The sequence below is a fragment of the Carettochelys insculpta genome, chromosome 29 (genome assembly GCF_033958435.1).
Source record: "Carettochelys insculpta isolate YL-2023 chromosome 29, ASM3395843v1, whole genome shotgun sequence".
NCBI classification, from domain to species: domain Eukaryota; kingdom Metazoa; phylum Chordata; order Testudines; family Carettochelyidae; genus Carettochelys; species Carettochelys insculpta.
In genome coordinates this window covers 10,937,009-10,964,399 of record NC_134165.1, presented here as the reverse complement: position 1 = coordinate 10,964,399, position 27,391 = coordinate 10,937,009, and the positions used below count along the sequence as shown (strand labels likewise).

The 27,391-nt window shown below is 42.6% G+C and overlaps 1 protein-coding gene across 6 annotated transcripts in view; it reads right to left on the bottom strand.

Annotated features, from left to right (window-relative positions):
• LOC142002936 (cyclic AMP-dependent transcription factor ATF-7) overlaps positions 1-27,391 on the bottom strand; it is a 121,003-nt gene that overhangs the window by 28,508 nt on the left and 65,104 nt on the right. For all 6 annotated transcript variants that reach the window (XR_012642750.1, XM_074979449.1, XM_074979453.1 and 3 more), the window contains 6 exons: positions 16,003-16,099; positions 12,935-13,053; positions 9,892-10,026; positions 7,909-8,066; positions 2,962-3,061; positions 1,619-1,732 (listed from right to left, as the gene is read on the bottom strand). Coding sequence is in view for 5 of the 6 variants with exons in the window: in XM_074979449.1 (XP_074835550.1) it covers positions 1,619-1,732; positions 2,962-3,061; positions 7,909-8,066; positions 9,892-10,026; positions 12,935-13,053; positions 16,003-16,099 (723 nt within the window). In the remaining variant the exon portion in view is untranslated. The remainder of the gene's footprint in view (positions 1-1,618; positions 1,733-2,961; positions 3,062-7,908; positions 8,067-9,891; positions 10,027-12,934; positions 13,054-16,002; positions 16,100-27,391) is intronic.

Here is a 27,391-nt window from a genome sequence, read left to right as displayed (position 1 = left end):
ACAGACAGGTGTCCACAACAAAAAAAAATCACTACAGCAACTGGCACTCATCAGCTCCCCAGCTGGCAATCTCTGTAGAAGGACAATGGACCAAATGGACTGCGGAGGCTGAACAGCTTTTGAACACTAAGAGGGTGGGTCTGATACATGGGGAGGGACACCTGAGAGAACAAGTCTGCACAGATTTGTTAAGAGAGGTCTTCATAGAATCATAGGGCAGGAAGGGACCTTAGGAGGTTATCTAGTCCAGACCCCTGCTTCAAGCAGGATCAACTCCAACTAAGTCATCTCAGCCAGGACCTTGTCAAGCCAGGACTTAAAAAACTTCACTAACACAGTCAGTGACCCAGGTGGTGGGAGACTGAAGTACTGGCATATTGTTACACACCTACAGTAAACTTCTTCATATCTGACAGCTCAGAGACAGGGAGGCTGCTGGATATTCAAATATTCTGGATAACAGAGATGTATACCTAGCAATGCATACCACTAAAGAGAAACAGGATAGATATTAGGAAACAAAAATGAATGCAGAGTACTTTATTTACCCACAACAGTAGCATTGTACATTGTAAACTTATATTGTATTTGCTATATTTATTTGTATTCACTTTCATTATACTGTACTTAAGGAAAATGCAACTAAAATTTACTTATGGTTAAAATGTCAGTTATTTGACAGTTCTGGATAACAGAATGCCGGATATGAAAGAATTTACTGTGTGACAGAGTTTAATAATTCTTATCATCCTATTCCCCACAAAGCCTCTAGTTTCAGCTCAGTGCAGAATGAAGTTTTGCATATGCCTGGGTAGTGTGAAATTCTAGCAGCAGTTAATGTAAAGCACTAAGGTCACCGCAGCCACTGAGTGCGTAATAATGTGGAAGCCCTGATGGCAAACAAGTCCATGCTGACATTATTTCAGTAAGACAAACATGATTTCACTCCTCTTTGTGCCCTAAATTACTTTCTCGTTACTTCATCCCTACTTTCCTTCTTCCCCTCTGCACTAGTGCTTGTGCTGCAAGAGTCAGGGAAGCGGAGGAGGAAATTCCTTTATAAATCTATAGCTGGAAAAGCATCCCACTGCAAACCTTCAAGAGTGCTCTGCCAGATCACTATATCACAGCTGCTCCCCTCTTGGCTCTCTCCTCCCTACCTCCAACTCCACCCCATCTGCCATGCTGGAACAGAAATCCACTGCTTTACAACGTGTCTTATATTTAAGACGGGATCAGGAACTTTTGCCCTGACAAGTATATAAACAAGTCCATATCGCAGAACTTCAGGGCCAGGTGATTTAATGAAGAACAGACTAATTTTCCTTCATGTAGTTATAACACTGGCTCTCAGTGTTTCGACGGTGCTTTACAACACTCTTCCTACTGCTAAGTATTTGGGGGGAACAGTCTAAGTTCACTAATTTGGACTTATCTATTCAAGAGCTTTTTGGCGTTTCTTCAGAAGGACGAGACGGCCACCAAGATTCTAAACATTCTTTCCTGGGGAGGTTAATGGAAGAGAAATGAAGGATTTTATGACAGCTCTAGGAATACATCCACAAAAGCCATCTCCCTTGGCACAGGTCAACAGGCATCTCTATGTTCAGGAACTTACCATTTTCGCCTCAGAGTGCACCGGAAGGCCTGATGGTGAAATGGAACCACTGCTGTTGATGGGTGGACCAGGAATACCAGGAATGTTGGGCACCATAGACACTGGCCTAGCCAGCTGTACACAGAGAAAAAGAGTACACACATTTTGAGAAGCTACGTCATTGCTACTGGAAGCATTGTGCAGGAAATGGCATCATAATAATCACTTGACAAAGCACCTTTAATGCAAGAGTTTAGAGTGCTTGACAAACATTATAAGCCATGTCCACGGGGATCATTTTGTCAGCCACTTATAGCCAGGCAGTCATCTCTATGGTGGCCACAAGCTGCTGTTTAAGAGCACAGCAATGGTAACCAATAGCTGAGGACAGGAAGTGATTATACTTTGTGGTAAAACATTATGAAAGGTCTCCTTCATTTCCCTCACATCCAGAAAACACATACAGGATGGAGAGCTGCCAGGTGGCCATAAGAGGAATGTAAAAACTGGGACATCTGGTTCTAGGCCATGGTCTACCATGGACTTGCAGTAACACCCCGATTAAGTTTTTAAGTGTAAAAGAGGCATATTCCCCTGGTTCACCTAAAAGGAGGAAAGGGAGCTGTAGTTTCTTTTTTTAAGATAAACTGAACCACTCTGGTGTAACTCGTAGGCCTAGCACCTTTCTTCAAGAAAACGCTGAGACGTCCCAAATGCCAAACTCCTTTCACACTGGCTGTTGAGATGCGTGTGTCTCACACCCCTGCTGGTCAATTGCAACTTCAATAATCCTCTTATCAGAGGCACTCATTTATTGGAATTACTCACTCAGTACAGCAAACACCAGCTCAGCAGGAGACACGGGACTTACACAGATTGATTCGCTCAACATGCACAAGCCCACCACTGATTTGCGAATTTCATACCCTGAAAAATTATCCTGAGACTGAAGTAAAATCTGCAGCACTAAATATAAATTACCATTTCACACGCTGCCCAGGCTAGGGAGGCTTTCCTGGCCTACAAAGACTAACATGTTCTCTGTAAGCTCGAATGGTTTCGATAGAGGCATTCTGTTCCAAACACAACCTAATCAGGGACCCTGCAGTTTCCAGGCCTGGATCAACAGTGTGAGCCATCTGCCCAAACTAGGCTTCATTTTTCAGCCTTATTGCCCTCCAGTGTGGCTGGCATGTTATTATTACCTTGCCAGCATCAGCCCTTGCCCACTTCTGCTTCAGGCTTCTCTCACACAGAGGGGTAGATGTATTTTAAATTGGCAAATGAAAGCATCTGCATATGCTGGGCAGGAAAAACGCTGCCCCCTCCTGTACCGCAGAGTATGGGCCGGAAATTTCTCTTACCGATATAACAGAAGGCATCTGTACAGGAGGGCCAGGGAGGACAGGCATGGTCTGTCCATTCGCAAGTTGCATGACCATAGGGAGAGAGCCCGTGGGAGACCTGGAGAAACACAATTCAAGCTCACATCTATTGATTCAAGTTTACAGTGTACAGACAAGACTAACCCACCCCCACACGAACCTACCAATATACAGGCAATTTCTAGCTTTGCCTAGACTAGGATTTCAGGCATCATGTTAGCTAACACAAGTCTAGCACAGTGCTAAATTGGTCATATTAAAGCCTAGTTCAGCATGTATGAAAGTATACACTGCATTGTTTGCATGAGATTCGTAACATATATTAACTGACATGTGCCATCACCATGCTTTGGGTACCCAAGCAATTGTCCGAAAACCATTTGTTGGTTGATGCTGGAAGGTGGTGCTGATGGCAAGATTATGACTCCCCTCATTTAACTCTGTGCACGCTCGCTGGCCTGCTTGCGAAAAAACTTAAGGCTGCTACAGCACAAAGACCAGATGCCCCTAATGAAGGGATGTTGGACTTGACTAAGCTGGGTCCATTTAAAAAGAGGGTGAGTATAACCAAGAATTATGCATTGAGCTCTCTGTTTCAGGAGGAGGAGGAGGTCATTCACCTGAGTTCTGCCCATGCCAGGGCAAACAGAAGCTCTGCTCCAAAACACACAGCAAAGCAAACAAAGCCAATGCTGGGTGTCAGTCACAGTGTTCATGGGAGCAACGTCACGCTTCATGCTGGCATATGTGCTTACTCACCAGGACACATAAAAGGGTCCTGGAGTGCTTTGCTGGGCTATTCTGTGAAGTCCTACTGCTGCTTTATGCTCTCTATTGGTAAATGCACAGACGTACTAAGCAGGCTGGGGTACCAGATCAACTGTTCCCACATACTGGCAAATTCCTGGCTAAGACGGAGGCATTAATACAGCTCTCGCAGCAGAATGACATTGTGCATTCATTTAAAAACACTGCGAACTCTCACAGCTTCAGAGAAACCATTCTACAAAGTGCCGTGTCTGGAGCCTGCCTGAAACAATAGATCTGAGAACCGTGAACTGCTCCATTCATTGCCAAGGGGTGTTCACGCTGAAGCCTAATTATGACAGTTAAAAATGCCAACAACTCCTCCTTCTGCAGGTGACTTTGCAGAAACACCCAGCCAATGTGCTTATCTGGCTTCTGACTGCATGGGCAGATAAGGGATTGTGGCAGCCTGCCTCAGTCCCACAGTTCAAGACTATTTAAGGATGATGATTTACAACGCTGTCCTCTCTCCTGCTGACTCCACTCTGTCTGGGCCAGTGGTTGGCCACCTGTGGCCCACTGGGGTTCTATGTGTTTGTTCATGCACAGAGTTGCCAGATTCTGCTGGTTTTCATTTGCATAGGTTTTTTTTCCTACTGGTATGGAAAAGTGGTACACACTCAGAACAAGGGCCCGTGAAGGGAGGTGCATGCTGACTGTATACAATATTGACTGGGAGAGCCGTGTGCTCCATCAGAATCCAATCAAACTGCTGCTATGGTTCAAATCAGCACACCCTGCAAATTCTAGGTATGCAAGTGCAGTTAGCAACACTAACCTATCCCAGAAGACCATCCTGGTTATGACAATCTTGTGGCCCACCTTGATAAAAGAGGGCCACTTGTGTAGCCAGCTCATTAGCCTATGTTGTCCTTCGCTAGTCGAGGTCACGGATTCAAAAAGTACCTGTCCAAAGAGTGTAGGAGAGGGAAGAAAGAGCTGCTTCCAGACTTACATGGTCAAGATATTTTTCATCTATTTTTATTAGGGAGTGTCTCCAATTTCTCTCTTGCTTGTGACAGCATAAGAAACAGAGAGAACAGCTAGGAGACTAAGAGCAGGACTGGTGCAGAGCAGGTACCTAGGGACACAGGAGAAAATTCACTTCTTCCTAACCTGGAAGAAAGGGACAACGGGTGGCTGCCAGCTAAGACAATTGCACTCTGAGGTCTGTGCTGACATTACGGCGAGATGGAGAGGAAGTGAAAGTCAGAGGGAGCAAACTAGACCAGACTCAAGTTCATACCTTTACCGACTGGGAGTGGGACTTTAAAAGCCATGCAGGGAATAGGGACGATCAATTCTCATACAAACTAGGAATCCAGATCCTTCCGGCTACTTTGAAAATTCCATTTGAAAAATTTAGCTACAGGAAGTTCATGCAGTGCACCCTCATTACCTGTCTCACTGACATCTCAGAGTCCCACTAGAGGGTTAATTTTAATAGTTTCAGTACATGAACTGCTCTGGTTTTGTTTGTTCATTTTCCAAGCAGGGCAATGCCCCGGCGCCAGCTCCAGAAGACAGTGTTACACCTGAGCTTGAGCCTAGTTTATGGAAAATGAACAATACACTCTCAAAACACAAAGACAATCGCTTAACCTTTAGCTGCCTGGAAACAGGATTTAGAACTTTCCGTCAGGAAGTCTGGACTCATGGTGCCAAGAGGTCAAAACAAACACACACAAATATGAACTGGCAGCCAAAAAAAAATGGCCTTTTTAATGCAAAGAGACTCACAGAGCATAAATTAGAAAGAAATAAAAATCATGGCACAACAGAAGCATCCTGACACCAAAGAACACAGTGAGAGCTAAATATACTTCTTCTGAAGGCCCATTGTAATGTACTTCCTGGATCATTTAGGCTCCTTCCTCTTATATATAGGATTGAAACTACCCCACAATGCAATATGTTCATAACCCCTTCCTTGAATGATCTGGAGCCTCAGCTCTAGATTATTCAAGGGGCAAGAGCAGCAGATAACTATTTGTTACTAAAAACGAATAGTTCCAGAGGCAAAACCTGACCTTGAAGGATGCCAACACATTTTATAGTTTACACTTCAGAAGCAACAGCTATCTGGAAAATCCCAAAGCCATTAAAGATTCAGCCACTTCTATGGAAGCCTTATCCTTTCAATGAAGTAGCCAAGGCAACTCATGGTCCTCTAGTACAGTGGTTTTCAAACGGTGTGCCATGACACACTGGTGTGCCATGAGAACTGTGCAAATGTGCCATGAAATTTTCTCAATTTCCCCTCCCTGTGTCCGTTTGCAGAGCCACAGCAGGGGGAACCTGCTGACCCCATGGCAGCAGGGGCTCAAGCAGCAAGGCTGCTTCAATCCCAGCTGGCACGAGGCTGGTCAATTTCCTCCCAAGATGGCTCTGTGCAGAGCCATGGCAAGGGGAAATGCTGACCCTGCAGGAGCCCGTTTACACTGGGAGGCAGCTGAAATGCTGCTTCCTAGCCCAAACAGACAGCTGGGAGCTTGCCCCCCTCCCTGCTATGGCAAAGGGGGAGGGACGAAGGACAGGAGACCATTGCCACTGGGATGGAGTTTAAATGCTCTGCCTTGGCTCCAACAGGCTGGTGGGGAGGGGACCCTGCTCTCCGGAGCCACCCGCTCCCACTCATGAGTAATCAGGTAACTTGCTGGAATTTTCAGCGGTTTCTCAATTACTCAACATCCCCAATTGTCAATCAGATTGGCTCAATCTAATTCTTGACCTTCCCCCCCACCCCTCCACTCTCTGATTTGCTCACCTTGATTATCTTTTTCTGATTTGTCCTCCTTGCTTACTGTTTTTGGTTCTCTGTGCCTTAAATATTGAGTCTGTTCTGATCTGGCTACGGTCTGAAGAAGTGGGTCTGTCCCACGAAAGCTCACCTAATAAACCATTTTGCTAGTCTTGGAAGTGCTACTTGACTGCTTTTTGTTTTGACAGTGTATAGACTAGCACGGCTTCCTCTTTGTTACTATTCAACATCCCCAGCATGGCATTGAGCAGATTTTGAAAATGAGTCTGGGCTCACTGTCAAAGATGGTGTATTCTGCGGTAGATTTGAAACATTAATGTATGTGATCCTTGTTTAGCTTATTGTATGCATTATTATGTTGCAAACCTCCTTAGTAAGACTGTAACCATAGTAAATGTAACGTTTATGTAAAATCGATTCAGCTGAGAAAAATGGGTGTGTCATGGAATTGTCTGTCTTATTGAATTGTGCCGTGTTACTTGAAAGGGCAACTAAAATGATTACGAGTTTGGAATGGGTCCCATATGAGGAGAGGCTAAAGAGACTGGGACTTTTCAGTTTAGAAAAGAGGAGACTGAGGGGGGATATGATAGAGGTCTATAAAATCATGAGTGGTGTGGACAGGGTGAATAAAGAAAAATTATTTACTTGTGCCCATAATTTAAGAACTAGAGGACACCAAATGAAATTAATGGGCAGCAGGTTTAAAACTAATAAAAGAAAGTTCTTTTTCACACTGTGCAGTCAACCCGTGGAACTCCTTGCCAGAGGAGGCTGTGAAGGCTGGGACTATAAGAGAGTTCAAAGAAGAGCTAGATAAATTCATGGAGGTTATGTCCATAACAGGCTATTAGCCCGGGGTAGAAATGGTAGAAGTTGCTTCATCATTGCCTTCAGTCCACCCTCTGTGGGGCACCTGGCACTGGCCACTGTTGGCAGACAGGATGCTGGGCTAGATGGACCTTTGGTCTGACCCAGTAGTGGCCATTCTTATGTTAACCACCGTGCTAGCAAAACAAATCTGTGACGGTAGAGTTCTGGAATCCTTAGGTGAGCAAACTACGTCCTATATTACAGGCAGTGAAAACACGACCAGAGAAAGGATATCAGGACTGGCTTGTTGTATTTGCCATGTGGTAAACTTATAACTAGTTCCCATGTTTTGATATGTCATGATAAATATTTTTGTTTTAAAAAACAGTGTTTATGGTTTGGACTCGACCACATGGAGCGTCAGTGGAAATGGCCCACGCTCAGTGCCTTTGACGAACATTTAGGCACTTGAATCGAGACGCAAGAGCTTGACATTAGACACCAGGTTTTAAAAATTTTGATCCAAGTCTTCGCATCTTTCTTACCCAAGCTGTCTGTTGGAAGGCGGAGCCTGGGTGATGACCGAGGTCGGGGAGGGGAGAGTGGGGTGTAGAGGGTCATATCCCAAATGCAGTGGCAGTGACCCTGGACGCACGATGGTTGGAGTAGGAGTAGAAATTATAACAGGCTTTGAAGTATTCTCCTAAAGAGAATCAACAAAACACAAGTAAGGACAGCCTCCCTGCAACAATGATGCCATCTTGCACAGCTTTGTTTGGAAAATCTCACTGATTTAGAAATATTAAACTAACTTTCACAACACCTCAGTAGGGAAACTGGCACACAGAGTGGGTAAGAGACTGACCCAAGTCACAGCGGTTCAATTGCAGAACCAGAACCAGAACCCAAAGCCCTGAGCCCCAGAAATCATTAGACCCTACGCCTCTTCTACAGACTGGTGGCTCCATCCCAAGTTGGAATAAGTACAAAGAGTAATTATGCAACCAGCAGTTTTGCCACCTATGTTATTCTGTAGCTGGGATGCTCTGGACCACAACAACCACCCTCAAGGCACAGTGGTCCAGACCCACCAAAAACTGATTCTTTCTTTCAGCCATTTTTGTCACCTGAAAAAATCTGTGACAGCTCCCTGTGTCTGAACCTGGGCCCCTGGGTCCAGAAGTAGCATTCAGCCCACACCTCTAACGCACAAGCTCACCTGAGTAACTAGTGAAGGATCCAGAGAAGGGCTAACTAGCCCACCAAAGCTCCTATATTGGCAAATGAGTATTGTATCAAGTAGGAAATAAACGCAGGAAATTGGCCAAGCAACTAGAGGAATCCTTTTATGGCTGCCAACACAACCTCCCTGGTCTGGCACCCTCGGGACCTGAGCAGCAGGGATTTTGCCAGACCAGAGGAGGTCAGTTCTGCCCCCTGCTGGCCTCACAGCCCCTGCTCCTGGGCTCCCCTCCTGGTTGTCAACCATGGCTTCATGAGCCCCTCCCTCACCCCTTCCCACCCGCCTGCAGGCTCCCCAGTTAGGCCCTCCCCACCTGCAGCTTCCTGGGGCTGCGGCTTCCTGCCCAGCCCTGGGGCTGAGGTGCCGCAAGCTGCTGCTCCCCAGCTTGGGGCTTCCTGTCCAACCTTGGCGATGAGCCACCACTTCCCGGCCTGAGCTGCTTACCAGCCCTGGCCACCACTCCCTGATACTGCTGGCCCTGACCCCATTGCCAACAGACCAGCTGTGGTTGCCCTGCCCTGGGCTCCTGCTGCTGTTCTAGCTGGCCCCTCCTCCTCCCAGCCCTAGGACTCTTTGGTCCTGGAAGATCCATGGTCTGGTTGTTGGGAGAGAGAATGCCAGCTTTGGGAGATTTAACCTGTACAGACCCCTCCTGCTTAGCTGACTCCTGAGCTCTGCATTCCTGTTTGCTCCTATCCTAGTTTCTACTTTCCACCTGCTCCTAGTTCCTATCTTTCCATCCCAGACCACTGTCTGTGCCCAGTTCTGGTAGTCCTACTCTGCACAAGGCTCCAGCTCCTCTGCCTTATCCCTGACTGTCTCCACCTGCTTCCACCTCCAGTTCTGACCTCCAGCTTGGTGTCTAATGTCCTTGGTTTTGATCCTCAGCTCCAACCCTTAGACTTTACTCCTGCTGCAAACAGTAGGTATGACTGCCCACATTCCAATGAGAGTAAATCGTCCCCCTCAGATTTACGCTCGTCAGTATGATGCCAGCCTCTCCACGAACATGTCTCAGAAAAGGCAGCAGTTCATTATTGGACTCCATGTGAAAACTTAAAAATGACTATTTATTTTAATGTAAAATCAGTACTTAATTTTGCTGCTTAAAACAGACGCTTCAACTCAAGCTTGGGCATTTAAGTGAAGAATTTATTTTACTTTAGTTAGAATCAGTTCCCCTGGTGAAAGAGGTAAACTTTGAGGTCCTCTGGATGTCTCTTCCAGCCCTAGATTCTATGATGCTATGAGATTACAGCAAGTGTGAATGACCCAGGAAACCTACCTTCTCTTTGATCTGTGGTGATTGCGGACTGGATACAGGACTATCTGGAGGAGAAGAATCCACCTCAACTGGCTCCTCCTCTTTTACTTTGATTTCTGGGGTTGAGGGCAAAGACATGTCCAAAGGTCCAGCGCTCTAATAGGAAAATATTGATGCATTAAAATAAAAATTATTTCATGCCACTAGAGAAACACACAACTAAGGCCACTGCTTAGCTGCACCTAGTAGCATTTACCAAAAGCTTTTTTTAAAAAAATTATAGTTGATCCTCTCTAGTCTGTCATTCTCTCGTCCAGCATAATTTTACTTAGCTGGATGACCACTTATCATGGGGAATGACCAAGTTTCCCATGGTCCCATAAAGTTTGTTTACACACGTTGGTCTTGGTTCTTATTGTTTTGTGCTGTTGTTTAGCTGTAATTTACCCCTAAAGGTCTGCTAAGAGCCCATTAAGCAGTTGAAGTGTTGGTAATGCTACTAGACAATACTGGCCTTCCATGGTTCAGCAAAGTCTCTCGTTCAGCATCAGTCAGGTCCCGAGGAATGCTGGACTAGAGAGGTTCAACCTGTATTTGCATTACTGATGCACTTAGAAACCACAGTTCTGGAGCAGGGCCACATGGGGGAGGGGGAGGAACAGGGGGGAACAACAGTCCCTGGCCCAGAAGCCCTGAAGGCCTGTGTTTTGTAGTCCTGGGTAATACATACACATGGAACTCTCTCTATTGGCAAAAAAGCTCTCCTAAATACAACAAGTAACAAAGCCAAATGTTTGCAAGTTACAGAAGGTACTTTCATTCACAAAAAGAGCTGTAAAGCACTGCATAGATAAAGGGGTAATAAAATAATTGACACTTATCAAAAGCAAACAAACAAAGAGCCAAGGAAGTTATTAAATATCTAGGAGCACCCCATTAAAACAAGACCTAAGCATATGTTTGAATCTGGCAACCTCCTACCATACGAGTGTTTAACAGCAGTATATGGCCCATTTTAACTAGTTAGCAATGACTTCTTAGCTCCCCTAGACTCTGCCCAGAAGGGTGAGACAAATACACTCATGGAGCATGAAGGAACTGCTGGTTTAGTGGCACAGGAAGGCAAACAACAGAAACAGACCGGTCATAGTGAGGCGAAGGGCCTAGTTGTGTACAGTGCAGATTCCTAAAGGGAAGAGACACTCAGCCTTAGGCTCCAGTTGGACGTGGCTCCTGTAAGGGCCCCAGACATCAAAAGGAGCTCTTACGTGAGGCTGCAGGGGAGAGCTGGGCAGCCAAGCATCCGCAGCAGAAACGGAAGAGAAGAGGGAGATGTGTGTCTGAGTGGCAAAGAAGCAAAGCCACAGTGGGAGGGAGGAGATGGCAGTAACATTGTGGGACGCTATCACTGGGGGATAGGAAGTTGAAATAAGAGTCAAAATATGAGTCTGTGGCTCTTTCACTCATGAGACATCTCTGTTGTTGAATTGCCCTGCCCTTGAGTATCCCTGTTACAGTCAAGATGTGCAGCAGCCTTGCCTCCAGTACCCAAAGAACCCATTTACTTGAGAGATGTTTCACTGCTAAATCACAGAAAGGGATTATAATTCAGGAAAGTTTCAAGCCACTTAAAAGCCTCCAGGGGAGCCCCTACCATGCCTAAGCTTTTAATTAACACACACATGCTGAGGTCCAGGCCACCCTTGGAAAGGCAGGATAAAAACAAACAGCAGATACTGAGCTCAACTTAGCCAAGTGTTCAAAGCATCTGACAAACGCAGCTCTAGCTAGGCTCACTGAGTGACAACCCATCTGGGTCTGAGCTCTAACGTGTTCACGGCGCTTCTAGGAAGGATAATTCTCTCCCCATGCCTGAAGGCATCCCCAGCTTTCAATTGCTGCATTCTTCTGGCTGATGCTGGAAATATCTTGACTGAAATCATATTGCAAAAAAATGCAAAACATCCAGAAGTCTAAGAATTCTAACTATAGCTATTTGGCAGCACAGGATATGGGTGGTCTTACATATAAAATGCCTGGCTAGACTGTGGGTTGCTCACAAAACCGCAATATCTAACTACTCTCAAATAATATTAAAGCTCTGGGATGTAGCTAATGAAGGGCAGGAGATTCAGAGTTAAGAGGGCCATGCCACCACACTGCACCTATGCATGCAGCACATGCAACATGGAAAATCAAGGAATGTTTGAAAGACTCCTGGTACCCCATGAGCACATGAATGACAAAGTTTTCCACTTTAACGCTGAGTTCATCATCTTCGAACAGATGTATGCAGCTGTGTTTCTGAACCAAACTGCCAATTCGGAGTGTACATACAAATATATGTACATAGGCCAATTTCGCAAACTTAAAAGCCAGATTAGAAAATACTGCAGTTGTACAATTTGAATCTGCTGCTATTCATTGATGGAAAAGTTGGAAAGACTCCCTGAGGTTGTTAGAGACCTTGCTGGTCTTCCTAACCTATGAACTCATGAGGCAGGCAACAGAATCAGGTATTGATCCTAATGGATACTGTTTGCAGCTGGGGAAACTCTTTGTCTGAAAAATTCTTACTCTGTCATGGATCCTCCTATTTATATGCAGCATGCAACTGTTCCGAACGCAAGAAGAGTTCATTGTCACGAGGAAATGCAGAAAATTGTCCAAAAGATTATTTCTACAACCATGCCTTTAAGATGTGGCTTTGGGAATTGATTTTAAAATCATCAAAGAGCAATGAAGAGAATCTCAGTGGGCTTTGGAGAAGGGTCTGTGTTGTTAACAAGGTACAGCTACTTTAGGCATTTTTTTGCCAGTATCAGAGAGAGATGCTGCCTTTTTAAAAAGAGGAACAGGGACCTGGAGTAATAAAAGGCTATTAAAACCACATCTAACTGGAATTCTGATGTTACACAGCCAAAGTCACACAAGTTACTAAATAAAATACTATGTGATTGAGCATATAAAATCTATGAGACACTTGGCTATCCTATAGCATATGCCTTTCACCAGAACAGCACACGGCCCCTTTAAGCTCCCCGTGGTAGCTTCTGTCTCTTGCCTTTTTCTCATCCTCCTCTGTGGCTTTCTTAAATTCATGCTCGAAGGAGCTGGCCAATTCGTTGAAGAGCCCCACCTCCTCGCAGTTCTTCAAGAAACGGGTGGGAGTTGGAGTCTGATCTGTTCAGATTGCATCACACAAAACAAAAGAATCAAAAGGAGGTCACAGAATTATTATTAACATCTTTATTCATCTCACTGGACAAGATGGACCAGGAATATTTCCTCACAAGATACACTTAACATTTAGATTCAGTTGTGATATTCAAGGAAGCTTGGATGTTTTTACTCTGGATTTTTTGCTTGCATTCACAAAGCAGGCAATAATACTTTCCTACTAATTTTGTCCTTTTGATAAGTACCGTGCAGTTAACAAAAATAACAGATTTCCAATTGCACTCAGATCACTATGACTGACAAAAATGCAATGTAGTGTCTTCCTTATTTATAAACAAGGCTACCCTGACATCAGTGCGACTCTGAGAATGGTACTTGCTACTGATTTGGTGCGGTAAGGAAAAAATGTTTTGTGCGTGTCCTCACCATAGCAGATTTTCAAAAAATAGACTGAAGAAGTGGAAATTTCTCATGTTATAGTGATTTTAAAGGAACTGCCCTGCCACTGACATGCAGTGTGATCTGGCACAAGTCTCTAATTTTCTCTGTGCTCCAGTTTCTTCATCTCTAAAACAGGGATGATACCCAGTTCTAGGAACATCTTAGGATTAATTAGCATGCACAGTTACTTTGAAATCCTTGGACTGGAAGGACATACATAAATGCAAATTACCACCATAAGCACCTTTGTTCAGTATAGTAATCTCTCTGCAAGACTGAAACAGCCAATTTGCTACAATATTAATATAGCAGACCCTGAACCAGGGAGCCACAATTCACTTTATTGTTGATGCTCAGTCTACAGAGTAAATTATCCAGAACTCACCTAGCAAATTTCATTTTCACTTGGGATGTTAGTCAGTAGTCCAGTTATTAATTAGGTTCCCATCACTAGCATATTACATTATTTGAATACATCAAGAAAAGTTGTTTGCTTCATCATGACAGAAATTTAAGGATAACAGCCCTTTTCTACTTTACTTCAGAGTAACTACAGGAGGGACATCTTGAATGGCCTGTCTTTCAATGGAGGCCAACTGGCATCAACAACAAAACCAAACCAGTGGCTATCAAGAAGAAAAGAAAGTTGTAGAAATATTGACAATGTTGTTGGTCCTACAAAGGATTTACAAACCACCCCCCTAGGCAATGCATTCCAGTGCTTCACCACCCTCCTGGTGAAATAGTTTTTTCTAATATCCAACCTACACCTGTCCCTCTGCAACTTCAGATCATTGCTCCTTGTTCTGCTATTTGACAAGCAGCTGAGTAAAGTCTAGCTTCAAAAACAACAAGAAGTCCTGTGGCACCTTATGGATTAACAGATATTTTGGAGCATAAGCTTTCATGGGGCATGCATGCATCTCATGCATCTGAAGAAGCGGGTCTTTGTCCACGAAAGCTTATGCTCCAAAATATCTGTTAGCTGAAAGGTGCCACAGGACTTCTTGTTGTTTCTGCTATAAGGAGGCTGTCCTGTCACAGGCTTTGGGTTTGTCTACTATTTCCACTGAGATCTCAGACCCCTCTGAAAGGAGCCTGGTTCCAATCCATCCTCATATTTCATTAGCTTGATTGAGTCTTTGAAAGGAAGCAACAGACTGGTAACTATACAATCAGCTGGAGAGAGATGTGTGTATGCGTGCGTGCTAACTGTGTCTCAACTGTATTCTCAGTAAACATGGCAGATTGCCTTTTCCCCTAAAAAAGATCCTGTGTGCTTTTTATAAGCATAACAATGGGACCTTCGTCAGAGCTGAGAAAATCGAAAACATAATTGATTATTATTAATTGGCAATCTCCAAATCACAGGTTTTCTAACTTATACTTCAGAGTTATTAAATGAAAACTATAACCCGCCCTCCATCCCTTTTTGGGAGGTAAAGAATGGGAGAAAGAACATTAGCCTCCAAATCCAACGTCACAGAACGAAAGGAATACTATCCTCTTATTACATAAGTACCTGTACTTCAATATTCATCCCTGCATTTCTTGGCCAGGGTTTTGTACAATCTGATTTACCATATGTTCCCTACTAGAAAGTATTTTCTTGACTTTACAGAAATTTTCTCAAACTAGCAAAGCTCAGTAAAGATCTACTCTATGTCATGATGAATCTCATGATCGTAAGAAGTGGAATGAGTTGTTACTGCTTATCTCAGCACCAAATCTGGTGGTATGGTGTTTGTCTCGTTAGTGAACTCCCCAATCCAAGCAGATTGAACTGGGCTCTTACATGAACGTTTTGAAATAAAATTTAGAAAAGGATTTCCTCCTCCAAGGATTTTTTTTCCTTGTTGTCAATATAGCAACCGCAGTTTCATTTAGTGGGTGACACAATCCTTTCCCCCTTTTAAGAAACTAAAGGCAGGAGGATTGACAGGGTGGGAGAATATCCAAAGACGTCAATGATCCACTGCCAGACAACCATGTACATTTTTCTCAAATCTCATAAAGGCTGCATTGACTGTGCAGAGTAATTCCAGAGCAACTCATTTGGGTTTCGCAGAGGCTCTCTCTCAGCAGTAGCCGATGCACTAGATGGAGTTTTAATTTATTAACTGCCAGCCTAAAAGCTCAAGAAAATTGACACCTGGGCTGAGGAGAGGAAACTGTGTTTGTCAGCTTTTGTTCATCACCCTCAAAGTGCATAAAGAAATGTGAAAGACCTTTTGTCTGTAAATCTTCCAGAGTCTTAATAAAAGAGAGGGAGCATTAAACAAAAAGCCCACCACCTTACAAAACCTGATACCACCATAAAACATGAAAAAAGTAGAAACTTGGAAGCAGCCTCTGGCTTTCCTTTCCCCCTGATTAAATGCAGATCACAAGAGCTTTTCATCGGAGGTAAAGACATTTTTTCAGTACATCTGGTCCCTAGTATTAATCTTACAGTCGGGCTATTTTAACGTGCACCATTTTCAGAGCTGACCTGGATTGAGCGGCACATACCTGCTATGATGACTGAATCGGTTCTAGCAGGACCAAATTTCAATGTCATCTCATGCTTGTGTTTATGAACAGCCAGGTGGTCCTCGTTTGTAAACCTCTGAAATGAAACAATTTTAAAAAGCGAATAAATGGATTTTATGGTACTTCCTGCAGAGGAGGGAAGGAAGACGAGAGGGGGAAAAAAGAGAAAGAGAAAGCCACCTGAGAGAGGCTGTAACATAATTGCTACATAGCATTAAGCAAAAACAGAACGGACAGATTGTTTGAGAAGTGGTGTGTGAACACATTACTCTGAATGAAAAAGCTATTAGGTTGGCTTCTGGTGAACAGGGAAAAATATTTTTAATAATCAAATTTCAAAGATAAAAAAAGGTGGGGGCCCCACAGTCACTTGCATCCAAAATAGGAAATGCAAATGATTCTCACTACAGTGCTCTGTGAAGTGTGCCACTTTATTACTGCCTAATGGAGAGATAAATTATTCACTATTGGGGGATCGGTTAACTTCTTGGATCCCATGTAATGGAACTGGCACCCGAAAGGCAATTCGGCCTCAGATTTTATGAGCAGGACAGAGTGAGGCTGCCTGAGATCGATGCCCAATGGCTATTTGTAATGGCGTGGAAGAGCACAGTTGCACAAATGCTGCTCCCACAGAACCAGGAGGACACATTTCAAGCGCCGTAAAGATGCCATCTAAATTCCACCTGCAGCATAATTACAGAATAAAAGTGCATGCAAGGGCTTTTGGGTGCTGCTGCTGAACTTAGCTCCACTTCAATAGCTCAAGAGGAGAAGGGGACTATTGGGGTTACTGCGAGCTCATTTACAACCAAAGGATTTCACACTCTTCTTATTCATAGAGAAGTTTTATGTGGGGACTTGTTTGTTTTTTTAAATCGTCATCTCAATTTCTGCCTTTTTGAAATAAAAAGGTATAAGAGGAGGGAAAGAGTTAAGCTAAATAATAATAAAAACCAGAGGATGGACTGAGCGTCTCCTAACAGACTGCGACAAACTGTTTGCTCTGGAGCATTGCATAGGCCCATACTGCAAAATTTTTATGAAGCCAGTAGCTGTGCAGTGGTGTTCTGACATTCTCTTGCTTGTAGAAATAGCCATTGCATCACAGAGAATTTTATAAGGAAAAAAGGAATTCCTGATTTCTATATGCTTATTGAATCTAGACTCTTTTTTTCAAGAAAACGTATGATCGCATATGACTTGGATTTATAATAAAGAAGGAAGTGACATATCTATTAATGCTTACACATTTTTTTAAATAAAAAGTTATTTTCCCTTTATTACAATAGAACAGCATTTTCCAAACTATGTTCCATGGAACACTGGTGGTCCATGCTATGTGAATAGGTGTCCTGTGAAAAAATTTTGATACTAGTGATATTTTCCCTTCTAAAACATTAAGTTACATGTGTGTCAAAAATACTAACCATCCTCTTATCAGGACATTCAGATAATTTTCCTTGTTATTTTTTGTTCTTTGTAAAACAAAAGGCATTTAAAAACCCAACTCTTTTAAATCAACTTTTGAGCATTTCATGTGGCAATTTTTCAGTACACCAAAAATGAAATTTCACAGGTAGAAATCTCATTTCTTTGAGACTAGAATCTGGTGCTACGTAAAAAAGTGGAAAGACTTTTTTTTTTTTTTTTTTTTTTTAAAAGTTTGAGACTACAAGCTGCAGAAAGAGGACTAAAAGCTATTCAGAGTGGAAATCAAGGTTATTTGTTTTCCATAAAGAACGGTTATGTGGCAATGAGTTTCAAAGAAAGTGTGGTAACATCACATTATAGCTCAGAGTGCTTCAATAATGAGATCTCTGTAGCCACCTAAAAACTATGCCATGCTCTAGGAAAGCCAGGTCTTTCAGTAAACTGTGATTTGGGTTCTGCAGCTTTGGTACTCTAGAATTTATTTTAATTGCCAGTTATTGTGTCTTGTTCCATCTTGGGAATATTTAGGGCACTTTTCATGTTTTTGTTCTGCATTACAGCTCTATGTAACATCTTTATGTGGTCTTACAGGCTTTGTAATGCTCTTTTCCTCTATACATAAATGCTCAAAGACACAATATATCTCTGTGTTTTTCCAAACATCAAAAGCTAGAGGTTGAAAGCTGGCACTTCAGTCCTAAATCATGTCATTTAACACAAAGGGGAAAGAGAGTGGACGATAACAAAAAACAAAAACAGAATGAGTTACAGCCACAGCATCCGCTTTAATATTTAATTTCTTTCCATCAGCATCTGTCACATCTTCTTGTTATTTCAGCCTGAAGTTGGCTGTTTCCCTACTCACCCCCAAATTAAGAAGATACAGATTGTTGGCTTTTTGGAGAGAAGGATCATGTGTTTAAACGGCTCTGTACAAAACCCAGGACAACATGGCCTTGATCTCAATAGAGTTGGCAAAGTAGTTTGTGTAATATAAGAGGAAAAACAACAGCTTATGACTGAAAACCCAATAGGGGCACCCCACTATTTCAAACATGGCTGTTACTGGCCAAGATGCAGCACTACCTGTCTGGTATATAAATCTGCATTCAAAAAAATAAATGAACACAGAAGTAAGAATCTGCATTTCTCTCTTCCTTGAAACATGGTGGTTCAATTCACTAGATCAGACAACTTCAGTGGAGGAACGTCATCCTCATCCTGCACGTTCATTTTTAGGAGTCCCTAAGGCCGCACTAGGCCCTGAATGTTCCTGTGGTACAATGTATTTAGTGTGTGCATGGTTATTTAGAGTTTGGATAAACAAGTATCTGCATATGTTTATCCAAGAGACAGAAAAAGATTTTCTAGAGAAGCACAGATTTGGGGCCTATTCGGTTGGAAAGTTTGCATTCTTTATCCAACAGGCCATGACAGCTCCATGAAGTAAACATTTTGGTGAATGCACTAATTTTACAGTATTTATTTAAAAGGCTACAATAATGTCAGATAGGCTGATACGATTCAGTAATGTAAGAAGGAGCTAGTGAATAAGTGCATTGAGCCAAATCTTATGTCTTTACGCAGGGAAAACTCCCACTGACTCAATACGAATGAGTAAGAAAAGAAAAGCAAGAATTCTGGACCTTAGCCTGCATTTACAAAGCCCATAAAAATCAAAACAGCAGATGGGCGAGCTACATTGGCTGCTTGTTAGGACAATCTACAGATCCCAGAATATACTGCAGTCGGGGTCCAAATGTGGAGCACGCTGAGACCAGTAGTTTTTGTCAGTGGTTTTTTTTTTTTGTTTTTTTTTTGTTATTTAAAAAACAAAAAATCAAACCAACACACACACGCAAAGAGAAGCCAATACTCAGCTGGCTCCCCAGCCACGTCAATCCTGCTGCGGGGGCTGCAGAGGTGCCAGCACTCAGTACCAGCAAGTACCAGCACAAATAAAAGCACTGGTTTTTGTAGGGCAAACCTCTGTAACAGAGAAAAATGACAGCAAACTGCCTTTGCTGTGCAGGCAGTGCTCTGAGTACCTTTGAATCTTTTACCAACAGCTTAACATAACATACCCAGAAATGCATGGGCCTCCAAGAGATATTTTTCAAGACATTTAAGAAGAAAAACTACATAATGCGTTATCTGCTTGGAAAAAAATCAGTTTTAACATAATCACAAGGCTGCAAAAACTGTGACAAAGGAAATTTTAAGTGAAAGGGAGCAGACACCACATTTTCATTGGAATGAAACAAGACAGGAAGCCAAGATATTTTGCAGAAGCTGAGGCCAACAATAAATTTTCACAGCTAAATTAATAAAATACTGGGGAAAATCAAGTTTCATCCCAACCTGTCACGGTCACAAATGATTCTGCAGTATTCTAATATCAGCTAATAGCATAACACGGTATAAATATCTTGATGGACACCATTAGCAGTAAATTTACCAACCCCCCAGGATTACCCTGGAGTCCCCAGGAATTAAAGATAGTCTTGTGATGGAACCTCCAGGAACATGTCCAACCAAAATTGGCAACCCGAGTTAGCAGTGTACGCCAGGTCTCACATCCATACAAACGAGCGCACTCTTCACATCTGTGTTGAAAATCGGCAGTTTTGTCTTTGCAGGTGTTATTTGTGAACTCCATATGGGATGAAGAGTCGTGACTGCAGCTATTGCTTTCCCTATGCTGGCATTGATGCCCTTATCTGTTCCTCCATCTATGCGCACAATCCTCCCCAAGTAGATGAACTGCTCCACATCGTCCAAGTTATCCCCTCTTAGTGTGATGGCACTGTTGTTGGACTGGTTGATCCTCATTGCCTTGGTCTTTCCCTTGTTAATGCTCATTCCAGTCATTTAGGCAGTTTTGTCTAGTGTTGTGACCTTCCCTTTCACGTTGGTGTGAAAGGAGGGCGACATCACCAGAAAAATCAATGTCCTCTACTTGTTTGAAAAGTGTCCACTGAATACCTCGTTGATGGCCATCTGCTGTCTATGCTCCGCATGGAGTACAAGGATTAAGTAGTAATTAGCAGTATATTTAACCACGCCATTGTCTTGCGGCAGTAAACTTATAGACACATGCTTACACTAGATGCAACAGACAGCATAGGACAGATACAATGAGTCAGAAGAACTTTCAAAGAAAGCCAGGCTCCATTGAAGAAGGTTGCCTGCCCTTCCCACCACACTTTAATTCTCAGAATGGAATGGCCTTTTCATTGCTAATAAAAAGGAAGAATGAGCTCGTGATTAAGATTCTGGCGATTCGGGGAGTTCTTTTTCCCTCCCAGAGATTACCCTATGTGACCTTCGACAAATAACTTCATCTCTGTTTTCCTTCTGTAAAATAACGACTATGATCATTTTTTATCTGACTGAGCGGTTGTGAGGAAAAAAAAATCACTAATGTTTGTAAGGTGAAAAGATACTAGAATGATTCACTGATTTTTAAAGCCAAACTAGTGGGCACTCACCTATAAGCACCCAGACTGGCATTTTCATTGTAGAGCAGAAGTTGAAGGAATTAACATAGCTGTTGTTGGAACGACTTACGTTCTATTATACCAAGAGCGTAGCTGGTTTGTACACTTCTATACTTATCTGTGAGATGCACAAAGTTGTGAGTTCAAGAAGAATCTTCTCTGACTTTGCCTGTGCCCCCCATCAACTCTGATTGTACCACTTACAGCCATTGGATACATCTACACTAGCGCGAATCTTTGAAATGGCCATGAAGATAGGAATAAGTGGATTTTGAAGGTGGTGGGGTCCTTTTGAAAAGGACCCCAGTCTGGATAAGCTGTGCGGCAGCAAAAAGTGGCAATTTAAAAGAGCCATGGCCGGTGGCATCCTAATGAGGCACAGAATATGCATTTCATTTGTAATCTTCGAAATGGCCATTTGCATGGCCATTTCAAAGATTTGTGCTAGTGTAGACATGGCCATCGTGAGGTGCTATATGCAGCATGGTGGCTAAAAAGGGGCAGAGCTCTTTTGAGCAACTGGTCACAATTGTGTGAGCATTGACAATGTGGTTCTATTTGTATGGGTCCTTCTGATGGAGTAGATCAAGTCAGAGAAAGAGGGGTGGGGAAAAAAAAAAGAATGGATGCTCACAAGTTATTGGGCTAGCTATTGAAAAGTTCCTAACAACAGATTTTCCTCTTTACAGTACACAGCACATATACCTTAGCGTTCCTACCACTGGCATAAATATTCTTCTGGAGAAAGCTGAGGAGGGCCTAATTCTGAACAACAAGCAAAGCATAACCAGCATGCAATGTACCTGTGAGAGCAGGGAAGGGGAATTTGGGCACTTGAAGTCTATTCTCAGCATCCCCACTGACCTGCTGTGTGACCCTGATCCAATTTGATTTCACTGAGTGACTTAGTTTCCCCTTTTACATAATGGGAACTATTATGACTCACAAAGTAGTACTGAGAGCTGTAATTAATGCCTGTAAAGCACTTCAGCATACTTGTGTGACAGAGAAAAGATTAAAATCAGTAAACAATGAGAACTAAGATAAAAGCCATAACTGAAAGGACACTTCTTCATGATGTATTACTTAAGTGGTGATCATGCTAGGACATTTTTCTAACAGAATTGTAAATTGAGTATATCAGTTTCAACTGTTAAAACACATACTCTAAATCATGTTCTTTGTTAGTCTCTGTGCATGGACACTTCTGTCTTCACTGTAATGCTGTCTGCATTACAAAATGTTTAGGCACAAAGTGTCTGGTACCTTTTCCAATTTAAAATCAGCAGCATGAAGAGGGTATTTTCCTCCCTGTTTATTAGTGACCCATGAAAATCAGAAAATCCACAGCTAGCATAGTCCCACCTGAAAACAGCATGCTGAATGTATTTCTAGGCAACACACACAAACTCTTGCTCACTCAAACCACATCCAGATTAAGCCTGGAAATGTTATTTTTGGCTCCGGCAGCTCCAGAAACCCATGTGGATATGTCTTTTACTTTAAGAATGTGCTTACATCCTGGACTACGATTAATTCACATTTCTTTCCTTGTTTAAAAAAATAATCAGAAACATCAGGCTCTGTTCACAGGCAACATTTACTTCTGTTATTAAAAAACCAAGATGGCTAACTGGCTCTTTTGATGTTCAGTCTCTTCAGCTGGAGGTTAACATGTAAAATGGGAAGTTGGCTACTTCTGATATGACCAACATACAAAATCTGCCATTTTCTGAAGCAGCTGTGCATCTCACTATGCCCATAAGCTGTCTGAGCATTACATTAGACAACATGGCAACTTCTGTCTGCACTCACATGATTTGACACAGTAAAACTCAGACATGAAAGCCAGTCTATTGGCCACTGCCGCAAAGCAGACCCAGGTCTGTTTCCAAAAGCAGTTTCATTTTCTGCCAGCTGGCAGAGGCTGGGAGAGCTGCAGAAATGGCACACTTGGTCCACAGGGGAACAGAGCACCTCAGATTACCCAAGGGCCAACTTTCCTGTATGTTAAGCAACAGCATTAACAACTTCTGGATAAAGCCAATCTAGCCCCTCCTTAGCCAGAAGGGTAGTGCCTTTGAACGTGAGTGGGTAAATAATTTACATTTCTATAGCTTCTTGCCTCAAAAGGCTTCAAGTTGGCAAACATCGGGTACACAGTTCATCAAAAGTTCTCAACCTAGAAGCGCAGAATAATATTCTGGTGAGGCATGAAAACCTGCTCTGCCTTGAGGGCTGGATGACCAGAGAGCAGCCTCTGCTCTGCCTTCAGAACTGGGTAGCCTTGTATGTATTTTTGTGGCAGAGGGCAGAGAGACAGGGTGGTCCATAAACAACTGAAGACACAAAGAAGGGGTGTGTGAGACCATGGCAGTATGCTACATAACAGAACATGTGTGTCCCAGCCATATGATACAAACCTCAAATTTAAAAGTGCCATGCAGTAATAAGGTATCTACCTTGTCTGAAAGGCACTTACCCGGAAATTTCCAACCCATCAAAGAGGACTGCAGCTGCTATAGTCCGGTATAATGTTAGTGTAGAACACCTGTTCCCATTTAAATTCACACTTTAGCTTATTCTGCACTAACTCCATCTATGCACCGCATAAATTACCCTAAAAGTGCCTTTTAAGTGGACTACGCTAAACTTCACAATGGTGTTTTTAGTGCAGAATATGAACATCCACAGAAGAGTCAGTGCAGAATAATTATTGTGCTTTCTTTTCATACCTGAACTTATTCTGCACTAGCTTCCTATGCCAAAAAGTCCTAATATCATACAGTGACTTGAACTCAGTGTATCTAACTGGAAGGAGTTTAGTCTGCCACAATTTTGAGCCAGTGACTAATACGTGAAGCTCAGGTCACTAAGCCAACCCTCTGTTAAAAAGGAATTTCCTCGTGTGCTGAGGATTCATCTGCTACCTGGGTGAGAGGGGAAAAAGATTAAACGTGTCAATGGATTGGTAGAAAGAATGCATCTGGTGACCTGCGTAAGACACCCTAGAATGGAATGAGTATTCTGACAAGACTTTGGGCACAAATACAGCCCAAATTTAAACAAAAGTAGGGAAAAGTTTTCAAGCATGGTTGAAAAAGTAGCCAAATAGCATCTGTTTCTCTCATGGATTTAATTACCATTTATGGTTCAGCACTGAAATCAGTATACGTTTGTTTAGATGCCTAATTATGCATCTGGATGTCTAAATTTAGGCAACCATTTAAAATAAACCTTGGCTAATAATACTTCAGACTTTTGATATGTAAAATGCAAAGTACTACACAAAAGGGGAGTCTGATTATTAACCCTATTTCACAGTTTGGAAGACAGATGTGTGGGTAAGTGACAATGATTTCTCTTGGACCTGGACAAGATATTGTAACAGCTGAAAACAGAATCCACGTTTCCTGACTCATAATATGGGGCAGGGGTGGGGAACCCATTTGGGGTGAGGGGTCACCGATCCACAGAAAAATCAGTCAGGGGCCAAAAGCAGATAAAAGACATTCACCTCAGGGCCTATGGAAACAGAGGCTAATAGATTTTGTGGAGCCAGCCCTACGTTTCAGGGTGGGGCCAAATATAAAGGGTTAGTGCACAGGAGGGGGATGCTTGGGAGAAAGCTGCTTTGGGGCTGTGGGTTCTGGGCAGGAGGTAGTGTGTAGGAGTGAGCTTGCGGGGGAGGGTCTGACTGGGAGGTAGGGTGCAGGAGTTGCCTGAGTATCGGGTGCGGGGGTGAGAGGTCTGGGTAGAAGGGTGGATGCCTGTCTAATGCCTTATCTATAGCACTACGCTGCTGCTTTTTAGTGCAGCAGAACAGCATTATGTTACACAACACTGGTAGCTGATTGAAAATTTATTCAATAACCTTCAGTTTTATTGAAATACATCTAAAAATGCACTACAATGGCGAAGGAAAACAGAATCATTACATTCTGCATTCTAATCTCAGCAATGCCACGGGCTTCCTGTGTAACCTTGGGGAAATCATCAACCCTTTCCATCCCTGGTACACACTATAAAATGAGGATAATGCTCCTGGTCTCACTAGGATGGCTGTGAGGATAAATCCAACTGCATGCAGAAGTGCCAAGACAAAAACACTATAGAAAAACAAATACAAAAAATGAAATGGAAACATAAAACTTGCCTCACAAAGAGGCCCTTGTAAAGAGTTAAAGAATTTAGCAGTCCCTGTACAATTTGGACATTGGGAACAGGAATTAAATAAAATGGAGCAGAATCCATGTTGTGGGGTGGGGACAGGAAAGACACTGCTAGCCCAGAGTTCCTAAACTACCTTAAGGCAGCATTTTTGAGTGCTGTTAGAAAATTGTGGCACCTAGGAGGGGAAGAGGTGAATTATTCAGACATCTCAGTCAGTCACACAGTCATGTTATTTGTGGGGCCTTGCTCACATCCACTCGGGGGGGTGTGTGTGTGTGATCACCAGATTAAGTGGTGGTGAACAACCAAAAACAGATTGCAGACCTACCACAGAAATCCAGTGCCTTTCACTGTACAAGACTGCTGTTTACTAAGTGAGTCACCACTTCCTGCTTTGAACTACACAGCTCCTGAACCAATAATTGGGAACTGAAGAATCTCTCTCAGCAAACAACCAGCATCAGGCACAATGTGTGTGCATGTGAGAGAATTTATAGAGTGAAAAGAAAAGGACAGGAAACACCTTCCCAAAATACCCAAAGAAACAAGAATGTATGTTTAAAAGAAATTAAATCCGAATTGGAGCTGATAAATTTGTCAACAGGGTTCAGCAGTCGTGCTTTGGGAGGCTGAACTGGGAGCTTAAAAAGTCTCTGGCACTTGACCAAGTCCATCAATAATGTACAAGCAAGAAAAGATTTTGGCAGCAGGTGTTAGCACATGCAGTTAAGGCAGCTCACTGGTACAAGTCAGAATGACTTTCAGATTCTTGGCCAAACCGTACATTTGAGTTAAGTGCTGACGCTTGTTCAATATGCAAACCTTAAATCGCTGGTAACAATGGATGGTTTGTACCAGCCATGTTCCACACCTGGTGGAGATGCTGCTATGCTTAGCAGAAAGTCAGTTCTGCAGTAAATAGCCAGAAATCTTCATGAATTGAGTTCTTGAAGAAAGGTGGAGTAAAAATAGATGTGATTAAAGCAAACACACTTTTAATTCAGGGAGCTGAGCAAGAACTTAGCCTTTAAGATCTTTTCCTTAGCTCCAAAGGTATCAACTGCACACACACAGCATGCATGGGCAAGAGAAAAATCAGGAGCCTTGACTGTGTATCAAACAACTAACAGCAGTATAAAGTTTTCATCCTTTCTCACTGCTAACAATTAAGCACAAACTATATCCTGGATTCTGTCACATTAATTACCACCTGAAAGAAACTTTATCTATCTCCCAGATTACTGGTGTACAGGCTAAGTAATGACTTGGCTCTCTTCATTCATATTGGTTTTGGTTATATTCTTGTTAGGGAAGTGTATTAATTGCCATTAACTCAAGCGAATAACTCAAAACATGAATTGTGATTAATTAAATAAAAGACATGGAGATGTACATCTCTCTGATAGAACTGGAAGGGACCTTCAGAGGTCTTGGAGTCCAGTCCCTGCACTCACAGCAGGACCTATCACCATCCCTGACAGATTTTTTTTTTAAATGTATTTGACCCAGATCCCTAAATGGTCCCCCTCAAGGACTGAATTTACAACCCTGGACTTAGCAGGCCAATGCTCAAACCACTGAGGTATCCCTCCCCCATATTTTTCAAAATAGGATTAGGGTTAAACTACAGAATACTAACAAAGTTTTTACATATTTTTTTATTTTCTTCTACTTTTTCAATATTGATTTCAATTACAAACAGAATATAAAGTGGGCAGTACATATTCTTACTACAAATATCTGCCCTGTAAAAGTGATAAAAACAAAAACAGTATTTTTCAATTTTACTCATAGAGGTACTGAAATGCAATCTCTTTGCCACTGAAGCGTAACTTACAAATGTAGGTTTTACTTTTTTTTTTCTCTCTTTCTCTCTTTTTTTTTTTGGTTACATAACTGTACTCAAAAACAATGTAATATTTTACAGGTCCACTCATACCTACTTTTTCTGCAAATCACTAACACAAACAAGTTTGTTTGTATCAACAGGAGATACTGCTGCAATTTACACCAGAGGTTAGGTCCATACAGGTTGAACCTCTCTAGTCTGACCCTCTCTCTTCCAGCAACATCCGATTTTAGTTAGCTGGATGACCATTTATCATGGGTGTGGCCAAGTTTCCCATGGTTCCATAAAGTTTGTTGACAGCCATCAGTCCTGGCTCTCAGTGTTCCGCGCTGTTATTTAGCTCTAATTCACCCCTAAATGTCTTCCCAGGAAGCAGTGGAAGCATTGGTAATGCTGCAGGATAATACTGATC